A 13294-nucleotide genomic window follows, 5' to 3' on the forward strand; every position below is an offset into this window, starting at 1 on the left:
TCCTTACTGCTTCAAGGCACTGTAGCTTAGTGGTTAAAGCGCCTGTCTCGTAAACAGGAGTGTACCTGCTAACGCTGCAGCGAGGAATATATCACTGACCCCGATGAGTATATTCTGACCATTTATTTCAGGGACACTCAAACAAATGCACAAAATTAGAAGTTAGAAAACTTGCCATAAACTACAATCATCCACTAAATATTTGAGACAAAGGGGAGTTCCTGGTGTAATTTTAAGCACCACAATTGATTTTTAAGCGCCTTTGTGCATTTGTTTTAGCGTCCCTGAAATATATGGTCAGAATATACTCATCGGGGTCAGTGATATATTCCTTGCTGCTGCATTAGCAGTAACACTCCTGTTTACGAGAAAGGCGCTTTAACCACTAAGCTACAGTGCCTTGAAGCAATACGGATAAAACATTTTGCTTATATAAAATCTTTTTGTTAAATCATCATCATCATTGTGTAAAATTTTGTATCAAGAAAAAAGAGAATTCACTTGTTATTTGAGATTAGGGAATGAAAGATAGCACTCTATGTACGAGATTGGGCTAGACACAATTAGAAGGAACTGCCCATATTTGAACTGGGGATCTGCTGTTTACGAGACAGGTGCTTTAACCACTAAGCTACAGTGTCTTGCGACATTAGTATGCGCAGCGCTATAAAAACAGAGATTTGAGAAAAACAAGTGCGACAACAAAGTTTGAAATGATGAAATACATTTGATAAAAACACATTTCTCACACAAAGGACTCTATTGATACTCTTTCGAATGTTTTTATTGATATAATAAATAAAACGTTTTCTATACTTAGATCATAACACTTGATTGTAATTTTTTTTCTAAATCAATAAAGAATCGTAAAGAAGTAGCTTTTATCTATCTGACTCGCCTCGGGGGAGTTGCCCTTTCTGTCACTTTCTTTTACCCCAAAATATTATCTTTAAATCTTCTCAGGAAAATTTTAAGCTTCATTTTCTTCCTGCTTAGCTGTTTCCAACAAACCCATTCGTTCGGCTTCCGTTTCTTTCGGATGATGTAATTCAACAGTAATGACGTATAATAAGGCTCCTAACACACCACCGAAGAACTGACCAAAAACTGGAATCCAAAACCAATAACCATTAGCCCTGAAAACAAGAAATGAATACAGTTGAGTCTCTGTAACTTGAATCACAATATTTCAATTAACTCCTTAACTCGAAAACGTCTTCTAGTGCTTAAATTGTTAGCTTAGTCCTGTGGATCAATAAAAAAGGGCTACCTTTTTATAGATTCATGCAAATTTGTTCGAGTTAAGGAAATTTAGAGCTATGGAGTGAGGTAAATAACGCATTGATAAAAGGATAAACCAGCCAAAAAATAAAACTTAACTCAAAGATTCCTTCCATGGCCCTTAGTAAGACCACCAAATAATTTTAAGAAATAACATATTCCTGAAAAAGATATGACGATTTGTCTTTGTCTTCAAGCAGAATGTACAATCATGGTCAAAATCCAATGAGAATTTAGCTTATTTTCTCGTTTTTCGAAATTTGGAGTTTCGGGCAAGAAAGTCGATTTTGGGCCAAAAATTTAATCGGATATTTCAATTTGGCACGGGTTTCAGGCTATATTTTGAGCCTTATTGGACCATTTTTGTAGAATTCTACAGTTCCAACCTAGCTTAGAGCACTTCCAAATCGTTTGTGTTTTTGAAAATTTGTAGGGGTTTCCCTTTTTCCTAAAATATTATGACTATGATTGTACAAACATATTATGACTTTGAAAAACAATTAGCCAGTAATATTTAGAGGTTCCGTTAGGGACTATTGAAAAAAATCTTTTGGTTGAATTTTATTTTTAAAAGGCTAGAAGTGAATCTTTAACCTTTCTCGGGCAAGAAAAAGTGAAGCCTTAGAATATACGCCGTATTTTTGACGACAAATCGACTTTAGTATTTCCTTTGTTTTCCAGAGGTTTATATTTTTTGAAACTGTGAAATTTTACTTTTAATCTGAAATTTGTATAAAAACTAAGCGGGTCTCTTAAGGCCGCGCAACTGAGGTCGGATTTAGCATCCTCAATCCTATTTAGGAGCCCCCCCCAGCGGACCCAAAATTCACGCGATCACGCCAATTTTTTCTCGATTCCACGCCATTACGCCTAGAAATTTTTTTTCATGCTCATATTTTGTTATATAAACTTAATTTTTGCCCACAAAGTTTTTTTGGGTGTTTTCGATAGGAAAAATGACGTAATCTTGACTTATGCATATAAAAAATTGTTGGACAACTGGTCACATCAAAGGGCACCGGTTTGAGGGCTGAGGTATATTTGAGTAAATTGACAAAGCCCACCATTGTTGATGGGTAACGGAGAAAATTTTATTGAATTTTGAAGGGCTCAAAGTGCTATTTTAGGACCCATTTCAATTCAATTTGAAAAATAATTCATTTAAAAATAATGGAAATCTGTTAAAAGTACAAGCAACATGAGGGGCCATGCCCCCTGGTCCCCCGTTGACGGGACCCATGGGCATTAATTGTGAATTAGCGTGAATAGTTTTCAAAAGGGGAACGAGGAGGCGCAACCATGGTTTGCGCCGACGGGAGAAATTTCAATTTAGTATGACTAAAATCGCCCTCATTTACTCTCTTTTTTCCAAAATATGGTTTAAACATCACACGATTCCTTTGATCAATCTGCTTAAAATTGCACCTCATAATAAACCTGTTGCTTCTTTCTGTTTAAGGCTTTGCTACAAATGTATGTTTTCCTGAAATAAAGGACCTGATGTCTTTGATGCATCTATAAGAAAAAGCATCTAAGAAAGAGAGGAAAATGTTAGTTACGGAGGAAGCGCAACCATGGTTTGTGCTGGTGGGGGAAAATTTTCAATTTTCGACCCTCTCATAGCATTCGACTTTATTATTTTGAAGACTAGCTAGCAACTGCTAAAAACAATCGGAAGTTACAAGGATAAATGGCAGATGAATAGAACTGCTTGCACCGTTTCTTTTATGTTTTAAAATGAGATCTATAGGAGGCCCTATATGAGGCCCCACCATAGTTGGGGTCGACCAAGAAAATTTTGAAATTTAAACCCTCTAAATTGGCTAAAATGGACATAGAAATACGATTCAACTAAGAAATATAATTTTCACGATCACGCCGGCACTTCATTTTCACGCCATCACGCCGTTTTTTCAAAATTTCACGCCATCACGCTACGAAAAACCCTCCATTATGCCATCACGCCAACCGCTGGGGGGGGCTCATTTAGAACATTTGCTTTCTAGCCCTTCAGGTTTTTACTCGTTTTCACGGTCGTTCTTTACACTATTTTTACTACGTCCACGAGATTGGTTTGCAAAGGAAAAGAGTACACTCGTATTTATCTCTCAAAATAAATAGGTTGACGTCACGAGTGAATGTTGATACAGTGAAATCTATTTAACTTAAAAGGATAACCAGATATTAAATGAAAATCAACTGAAAGAATCGGGAGTTTCTAAACATCGACCAGAAATGGCGACCACGACCAGCGACCACGACCGGCGACCAGATAGATTTGGGTTATCGAGTTTACCTGCTCTCTCCACCGTAGAGAACATCCAAATCGAGTCCTGATGTGGCTTTCAAATGAACCACTGAGCACGTGGCTGAGAATTACTCTAGCTAGAGAATACTAAATACTGGGCCAGGCCAGTTTTAGAGATATCAATCTCGTCAATCTCGTCAATTATTAAATTCTCCTTACATTGTCAAAATTACTTATTTTGACAAAATAATGATCTGATGATCAAATATAAAGTTTCCTAAATAGATTCCAGCCAATTCCATTCCAATTTTGCCATTAATATTTTGATGCCGAAAATACAAAAGGATAGAAATTGACACTCTATTCAAGCTCCAAGAGCGTTGAAATGGCTGCTCTACACCTTTTGCACGTGGCTTTATAACCACTGTAGGTGAGACAGGGGTGAGCTTTACTCTTCAATTCGATGAATAAATTATCATAAGAGAAAGACTCTACGGTGGAGAAAGAGAAAAAACACGATAACCCAAATTTATCTGGTCGCCGGTCGTGGTCGCTGGTCGTGAACCTTTATAAATAAACTGTCTTCTCAACTCGAGTAAGTTTTCTGTTCGCTTCAGTTGACAATGTCTTATAAACCTTACTCTACAATTCAAAGTTTCTTTAATTCGAAAAAATTTATTTTCCTAGTGCGTGTTCGAGTTATAGTGACTCCACTGTACAACATTTTGAAATTGTTCGAAATCTTCATTAAACTTACTTGAAAGGTTCCGATCCCCAACCAGCAATCGCCGTAAAAATCCTCGGTATCAGATCACGGGCCGGATTAATCCCGTATCCACAATTTATTCCGAAACTAATTCCAATAACAAAAACAACTAATCCAATAATAAGTGGAAGTATTCCGGAATTTGGTGGCGAGTTCCGTTTATCGGTAAGGGCAAATACTGTTCCAACTAAAAGCATGGTGCCAACAACCTATTGAAAGAAAAAATTTTAAACGAAATATCTTATCGGGGAAAAAAATGTCGGAGGAAAGTGACGAAAACTTTGAGGGGGTGACGAAATTTTCCTCCGAAGAATTTTTTCCCCGATATTTTATCACCCGACCAAAACTTTTACCCAATTTTTTTATCCCCGACCAAAACTTTTACCCAATTTTTTAAACCTCAACCAAAATTGAAATCCAAATTTTTTACACCTTTATTAACCGAAATTAGTGCTTTAAACGTCGAATTACAAGATCTTTTTTCGAGCTAGTGAAGGAAACCATTTCATTTGGACAATTTAGTTGGGTGAAAGTGACTAAATTGTAAATTTCGTCGGAGAAAAGTGACGAATTTGAAAATTTGGCCGGGGGAAAGTGACGAAAATGCCTCTAGGTGACGAAATTTTTCTTCGACGAAAAAAAAACCGACTAAATAAAACTCCGACATTTTTTTCCCCGATAAGGTTTCAACGAAAATCTTCCATTATCCATCATGTTAGACAACTACTTATTAAGACATAGTAGAAAATAAGCAAAACATAATAGAAAGGACAATTTGTATTTGTTTATGCAAACCATGCAAACTATTGTCCTGTAACAATATTATCACTGAGTTGACGTTTTACTATTCGCTATGCTCTATAACTCGATAATATTGAACTTCACCGTCAACAAGAAACTCTCCTAAACGACTTTCTACTATTTGATATCCTACCTCATTCGATGAAAATTCAATTCCTGTTGCAAATCGAAATAGAGAGCGTCAACTGTAATAAGCCCGGTCTTACAGCTTTGGTGGAATTTTTTCCCACAGTGGGATGAAAATCTCTAAGGAAATCCCAATGGGGATATAAAGTCTATTATTCCCAGGTAAAAGAATTCAGTGTTATTGGATTGCCATTCTTCCATTGCTGAAAAACAAAGTAATTTTTCAGTGAGGCTGGAGTTGTAGGGTGATAGGTCCCAGATCTGGGACGCAGGTGTGTTAAATAACTAAAAAGACTGTTTTGTACCTGGTCACCGAAAGTTGTGCCCTTCCCAACACCGTCATGAGGGTATGTGGAAAAAATGCCAGCCGTTCCTAAGGTCAGATCGATCGAACTTCCGTCATGGAGATAAATCAAGTCTAAGGAGGAAAGAAAATACAGTAAAACCTCCAAGTAGATAACAATCTAAAAGGCAGACATTTTAAATCAGCGTACACTAACACGTTTACCTAATATTGTCTGCTAATTAAGAGTTTCCCATCTACCTTGATTTGTATCTATATGAAGTTGTTGCTTAAAATTTGACAGAATGTAAAAATAATTCGAGAAAATGAACGGCTCGAAATTCCTAAACGACCTTTCCCTAAAGTATCAATAAAGTACTGCTTTTTTACTTTACTAAAAAAGTCATACAATCCAATCCGTTCGCATTAAGTTAAGCGTGCACTAGTTTTTGTTTTGCTTCTAAATTCAACCGATTCTTCAAATCAGGTTCAGACGTTACAAAATGGCAATCCTATTGGCTACATTCAAGTTTTTCGTCACTTCTAGCCAATAAAATGACTCATTTCAAAACGGAACTGTCACGTGCGAACATGGTCTAACAAATTATATATTCATGATATGCACCATTACAATGTCTTCCGCAGACCCAACAGCTGATTGATTGAAATTGACGTTTTGACTGATTTTACATACAACCAATCAGATACTGCGGGTACGTAATGTAATGTCAGAAGGCATTGCAATGCTGCATATCACAGATTGATGAAAATAATTAATCTAACCTTTATACAAGCCAAAACAAAGGGCGGATGCCATGAAAGAGCCTAGAAATTGAGCTATCCAATAAACAGGAAGTTTTGATGGGTGGAGCCGCCCACATACCACCATTGCTAAAGTTACAGCTGGATTGATATGGCCACCTGAATATAAACAAAAACAACTTATAAGAATACTTTGAAAATTGTTTTCTCAACTTCAATTGATCAAGAATCAGATATTATATATTTGTGTGTCTGGTCGTCAAATGTCCGAAAAGCTCTCTAAGTCAATGGAGAAAAGATGGTCGAACTTGGCTAAAAATACTCATTCTTTTGGTGAATACTCTTCATAAATATTAAATTTCGGGATCTAAGCTTAGCTTGATATTCAATTTTTTGATGTGTTTAATATCCCTTAGAATCCATAGCATCTGATGATAGAGGCAGAAAAAGATCATTATCATCGGATACAACATGGAATTTTGAGCCAAAAAGTTTTCTTAAAATGCAGTCATTTGAATTTTAAGATTCTGTCAGGTAGAGCGTGATTGACACCAAATTTTGTCCAAAATATAACAGATGTCACAGGACAACGTCTCAGCTTTTTAGCCATAAAAAAATAGCGAGACCTAATTCACATGCCTTTTCTCAAAAAAAATCATGTCTACCTTTGAGCCAATCATATGCAATTTCGGCCCACAACAGAGCTACGGATCCTAGAGCTTGACTGCCTATTATTAGTACTCATTGAAAGTAATTTGCCACAATTTTTTTATAGGACAAATCTGGAAATTTATCTCCCTAATACGAACTTACCTGATATACCAGCTGACCAGTAAACACCCAACGCGCATCCGATTCCCCAACCAAAATTAATAGAGATATAAGTTCCAACTTTTCCTTCACCTAAAACAGCCGACGCTACACTTCCGATTCCAAACATCTAAAGTGAAAAATATCTACAGTCGTATTTATCCATGGGGAACAGAAAGAACAGTGGTTTTTGGAAATTTTCTTGGAAAGCATCTTACAAGGCTTGGCTTACGAAAAGTTTTGGTATTTTCTATTTTTTTTGGCCAAAAAAACACTAATTTTAAAGTGTGAAAAAGCAAAATGGACCCAAAATTAGTAATTATTTACCAATTTTTTTTGGCGTCCCCAAAAAGTTCAGCTACTGGGGGCATTTGCCCCTCCTCTCTTGTCTCCTGCCACAGCGCTACTGCTCACAAAGCTTGAACAATAAAATTTAAACGAAAGAATAAAGTTAAAGGGGTCTAATTTTTGGCGTTTGAAAAATGATGATGTCATCTGGTGGCAATGATGTCCTCAACGATGCCACGATTTTAATCAAAAGTATTTCAAAAAATGCTTTTTTTTCGGGGAGGCTCTTTGCCTCAAACCACTCAAACCCAGCAGTGGCATATTTTAGACAACTTTTGTCTAGTTTAGATTTGCCACTGCTGGCTAAAACCAGGGTATTTCCGTAGAAAACAATACGTCATGAATATCATGAAAAAAATAGTACCATCAAAATAAAGGTTCCCATGAATTCTGCCAAAAACAATCGAATGTTTTCTGGAGCAGTTCCACCATATTTCTTAATCAGTCGGTCCATACTTTACGATGTTTTGATTGGTTTTAATTGGTTGCAGATCCTACAGAAAGAAATAAAAGATATTTATTCAAATAAAAGCTTTCCATTTTACCAACCTGAGCCATATCTCAGCCATATTGGACTATTTTCGAGAAGTTCTACTGTCAAACCGTACTTCAAAGCACTTAAAAATCACTTGCGGTTTTAAAGTTTTGAGGGGATTCCCCTTTTTCGCCAAATATTTCGGTGCCGATTGAAGATATTATAAATAAAACACTTAAAATAAAACACAATAAAACACTACTAAGTGGATCACAGTTCGCACCGGTAATTTGATCAATGGAGATTATTTTCTGACCTTGCATTGTGTCATACTAGTTGTTTATCTTAAAACACCAAATTAACGACGGCAAACTGTGGTCTCCAACGTTTTCTACTTTCGTAAAAAAAGACTGTCGTGGCTTGGGAAAGACAGAGTAGGTCTATACATCTGTTACACGGACCCAGAGCAAAATTGACCTTCTGACTAACGAAATTGACCTTGTTAAAGCCTCTTCACTTTTACCGTTCCTAACTAGCACAGAACGTTAAAACAACGTCAATCGAACCCCTTTAGAAATTACCATGAAAAGCACAGGCCGAAATCATATATCGACCTGTGCCGACAAATCAATTTTATATTTGATTCTTTCTACACTGGTTAGATTGACACATGCACGATAAAATTTATATTATTGGTCTTGAGAGGGTGATTTATTGCCGACCCAAAAAAATATCAGCGTTTTGATTGGTCGAGAGCATCGAGATATTTGCGATATTTCATATTTCTCTAGTATGGAAATATGACCGCGTTGACTTTTGGGGGACTGGGTAAGCGGCAGGAGAAAAATCAAAACAAAACAGCCGAAAAGAACTAGGAGAAACTGGGAGTCAAAGGGAAAAACGCAACAAAAATATTTTCAGATTAACTTTTACTTTGGAGTTCTTCCAAATAACACTAAAATCAAATCTGATAAACTAAGAAATTATAAAACTACTTGACACCACCCAAATATTTTCAGCTTTTGGTATAAAATTCGTCCGTGTGATAACCAAACAAACAGTTTTTTATCAATGCATACAAAAAAATTTGAGATTCTTGAATGTTTGCCAATAAGATTTCTCATAACATAGCAAGGGAAGTGAAATGTCTTGTATTAAATCAAATGACGAGTGATTTTTTATAAAAGTTTTCTCCTAATTCTCATTCTCGACAAGGTACGTCCTTGAATTTTCAACTCAACAATCATTACATCTTTCTTCTAAAATTCGAAACATTTAAAGCTTGACGATAATCAAGAAAATATCCAAATTGTTTTGCTCTTGAAAATATGTTGTTCTTCAACCATTATTACAAGCATACATTTCCATCATGGAACTCCTTTCCTCTGCTATTCTTTTTCATGCATCGAAACAAAAACATAGAAAAAGACTGAATGTTATCAATAAGATCAATCTGATTAATCCAATGATGAAGAGTTTCTTCTCTTTCGAAACAATACTGTACACCATCTGCATTTTGAATTATCAATCTAGAAATTTTCAAATACATATCTGAAAAATCTACAACTCTTCAAAACAAAACTTCTGGGTCGAAAATGATCGAAAATGCTTCTCTGTTTTGTTTTTGTGTGAATATTTTCGGCGGGAACATATCGAATGTTTTATTGTTCGAATCTAACGTTCGAATTAGATTTTCGAATAAAAACATTCGAAACTACACAGAAGAAAGAAGCAAGGCGGAAGTAAGTTTTAAAACAAAAACAAAAAGAAATTTATATCAGGACAATTTTTTTGAGTCGACAATAAATTAGTTATCACATGACTTCTCGTGCAATACTCGATATTTTACTCGTTCCGAGATTTTACCGATATTTTTCCTCGCCTAAAAAAGGCTCGGAAAAATATTACGGAAAAATCTCGGAACTCGTAAAATATTTCTCGTATTGCACTCGAAGTCATGCGATAACTAGTACATATTCTTTGAAAACTTAATCTCTGATACTCAGGATATATAGAAAGACGGTGTTAAACATGAAGGATATCCTTGCCACTCACAAACACCCGTCACCATGGCATTCTAAATCTTACTATGAAGAATTTCATGTTCTTTGTCTCTTACACCAGTAACACAAAATGGTAGCAAAGTGGTGGTTAGTCAGAGATTTGCTTTTACAGAAAGTTTTCTAATAAACAGAGTTTTGATACGTTTAATAATGAATTTTTTGTAATTATTTATTGGGGGAATACAACGCACTTTTAGACAAAACCCGCGTCCAGATTGATGTTAAAACACTGTTTACACTTAGTTGAACCACCAGAACGATTTTTTCACTATCATTAAAAATGAAGCGTAGTGATATAATGGCTATCATCCTTGACTCCCGCCTGGAAGGCCCGAGTTCGATAACCACCGTGTCACTACGATTCACTCAGCAAGTGAATGTACTTTCGCCCGGGTCAACGAGATGCCTTGGAGTTTTTACAAGATACTTCACTAATTGGTCATTTAAAGTGATAGAGATGACGCGTTGATTAGAAAAAGTAATAAGATTTATTACATCTTAACGACCTACCAAATCAAATAAGAGCTTGTAAAAACTTCAGCTTGTCATGGGTCAACCCGTGCCATATGAGGGAAATTGAGCATTGTGAGTGAGCGTGAGCATCGCTCTCCCAGTGTCGTTCGAGTGTCACAGTATACGCCATGGCTTGGCAGCTCGCATCTGTCAAGTCCCAGTGTCTGTCAGCACCGTGATTCCTACTCCTTCGGGAGTAAGACCCATTTCGAAGGCATTCGGAGGGCTATCTATCATTAAAAACGATATTTTTACCATAGAAAAAATATTTAAATTCTGACATCACAAAAAGTATTTTTCAATCTCATAGGCATGTAGCTTTATCTGTATAAAAACATCTCGAATGCCAAATTACACCTTTTACACAGACCCGCTGGGGACCTCACCCCAACTGGAAAATTTTTCCAAAATTTGGTTCCCAGCGGAAGAAATACAGTTCAATGTCAGCCCATTGAAAAATTGACTTTGATTTTATTCCCAACTCCTAAACCATCCCCACTGGGATATTTGGGCTGAGGATAATAGAATTTCTACCTCTATTTTGGATTTCGATAAAGATTTTCATCCCCACTGAGGGAAAACCTTTACCGGGGCTATGAAACATAAGTGCCAAATTCTCTGCTTTTCTAATAGTGCTATAATAGGCTAAATAAGTGTGTCATGTGCACCCTTAGAGAGTGGGTTTCCGAAAGTACATTAGAGGGCATCAAGTCTCCGTTTTCCAAACTGAATGATCTTCCTTTGTATCAAATATTTCAAGAGCAAACTGTACTTTTACCTGGCGTTTGCGACGACGGAAACAGTACACTGTAGCCCATCCTAAATCCGTTCTTAATGGATATAGAACGCCATGTTGGTAACTCTTAGTCTAATTCAAAGAAAATATACGAACATTCCAACTTATGGTTTATAAAGGGTTATTTAAGCTCGCAAGATCTTCAATCCTTCAGGAAATATTTGAGACAAATGGGAAATTACCCATGAAGTTTTGAAACCACAATCGATTTGTAAGTGCTCTAAAGTAGGTTCGAAGGGTAAGAGTTTTAACTCTGAGTTTTAACGCTAGACTTAAAACTTAGGACCTTAGGAGCTGAGGATCCAAAAGTTCAAAAATGGTCCAGTAAGGTTCCGAATATAGCCTGGAAGTCTGCCTAACCGTCTCAAATTTAAATATTCGAGTAAATTAAAGAGAGAACAACAATCTATTTCAAATTTTCTCGACAGCTTGCCAAAAAAACAAACGAGAAAACACCATTTTCTTTAATTCATATCAAACTAGCTCTGCAGCCCAGTAACCACCCCATAAACAGTGTCTTCCTTCAAAGGAATAATCTCTAAAAGATTCCAACTTAAATCAAAAGTACTATTCAAGATTTCATGTTTGGCTTAAGAATATTAGATTTCACACGTAAGATGGAGTGTTTTTGATAGCACTCGTCAATCCAAATATGGTTAAGATAAATACTCAATCGTAGTTGAAACTAAGATATTTGAACAGTATTTGTTTGCTTATAGATTTATTAGAGACTTGATGATAGACTACATAGTGGAAAAACATGGTTTGTAACTTATTTTTGTACACTGTTTTAAAAGAACAATCTACATAAGAACATAGCGCTTCGATGGCAAAAATATTAAGAACAAGTTAAAAGTGTTTAAAGGCTTTCCCGACTCTAAAACACCAAATTTCTTATGAAAGTGGACAAATATACACACAAAATGGTTGAAATAAGAACAGATTTATGTTTAAAACTTAAAACGTTAAGAACAAACGAAGGAACAAAAAATTTGGATGTACTTATACATGCCCTTCTCAAAGACCCACTGGCGGGACTTCCCATTGGAAAAATTGGCCAAAATATCGTGCCAAGTGGAAAATTATCCTCTTTTTTTTGTCCTCGCTTAAAATAATCAGATAAGCAATCCTCAATGCAAAATATCATGCTATTTTTCCCATCCCCACTGAATTTTTTGACTTGAAAACAATGGAGTTTAAGTTCCCAACCAAAAAATATGGGAGTATCAATCCCCATCGAGTTTCAGTTCGTTATTTTCACCCCTACTGGCTGAGAAAATCCCACCTGGTCTGTGAGAATGGGGTGTACTTATAAAAAAACGTGTAAAAGCTCTACTGCAAAAATGAGTACAAAGCATAAAAACAATACCCGTCTAACTTTCAGACAACGTTTCTGTGTCCGTCCAACCGATGTACAACACAGCTCTTAAAATTGAAATGCTAGAAGCTTACCAAAAAGGAAATATCTGATTAACGATTTCGTTTGCCTCCACTCAAGTAAAAAAACCACTGACATCAAGATTAAAAAATCCTTGTCTAAAGTTTCTAATTTTGGGAAACGTTATTTTTATGTTATGCAAAATTCATACGAAAATACAGCTCGGACGACACTATTATATTTGGACAAGTATATTGATAACTTATGCAAAAAACACGTTTGATTCAATAAATTTTACTTATGCATACATCACTACTAGATTCATTTTAAATATTTACTAGGTCAGCGTGTTTCAAACACACTGTTTGCAACCGCTCATCGAAAAAGCTATTGGAAAGAACTCTCTATAATTCGCATACACTAATCAATTTTTCCAATTTCCAACTAGGCATCAGCTTATATAGAGGTCCTGTCTGCTTGTCACTGATAGTGAGTGTGGTTGTGTTACAAAAATACAGGCTGTTTGTAGGAAATCCCACTGGTAGAACATCCCTTTTTTTTTGGCAATTTTTTTCCCCAGTCAAAACGTTAAGGGCGAAATTTTTTGAAAATTTCAAACTCATTTTCCGACAATATCATATATA

General features: G+C 36.0%; 1 protein-coding gene across 1 annotated transcript; it reads right to left on the reverse strand.

Annotated features, from left to right (window-relative positions):
- Positions 1–758: 758 nt before the first annotated feature.
- Positions 759–12811, reverse strand: LOC136809502 (aquaporin-9-like). The gene is made up of 7 exons (XM_067066043.1): positions 12725–12811; positions 7790–7919; positions 7081–7207; positions 6289–6426; positions 5528–5640; positions 4287–4504; positions 759–1136 (listed from the first exon to the last, which is right to left on the reverse strand). The coding sequence occupies exons 2-7, from the start codon at positions 7877–7879 to the stop codon at positions 971–973; spliced, it is 852 nt and encodes a 283-aa protein (XP_066922144.1). The 5' UTR covers positions 7880–7919; positions 12725–12811; the 3' UTR covers positions 759–970.
- Between the last annotated feature and the right edge of the window lie 483 nt (positions 12812–13294).

The sequence above is a fragment of the Clytia hemisphaerica genome, unplaced genomic scaffold (assembly GCF_902728285.1).
Source record: "Clytia hemisphaerica strain Z4C2 unplaced genomic scaffold, Clytia hemisphaerica genome assembly, whole genome shotgun sequence".
Classification (NCBI taxonomy): Eukaryota; Metazoa; Cnidaria; class Hydrozoa; order Leptothecata; family Clytiidae; genus Clytia; species Clytia hemisphaerica.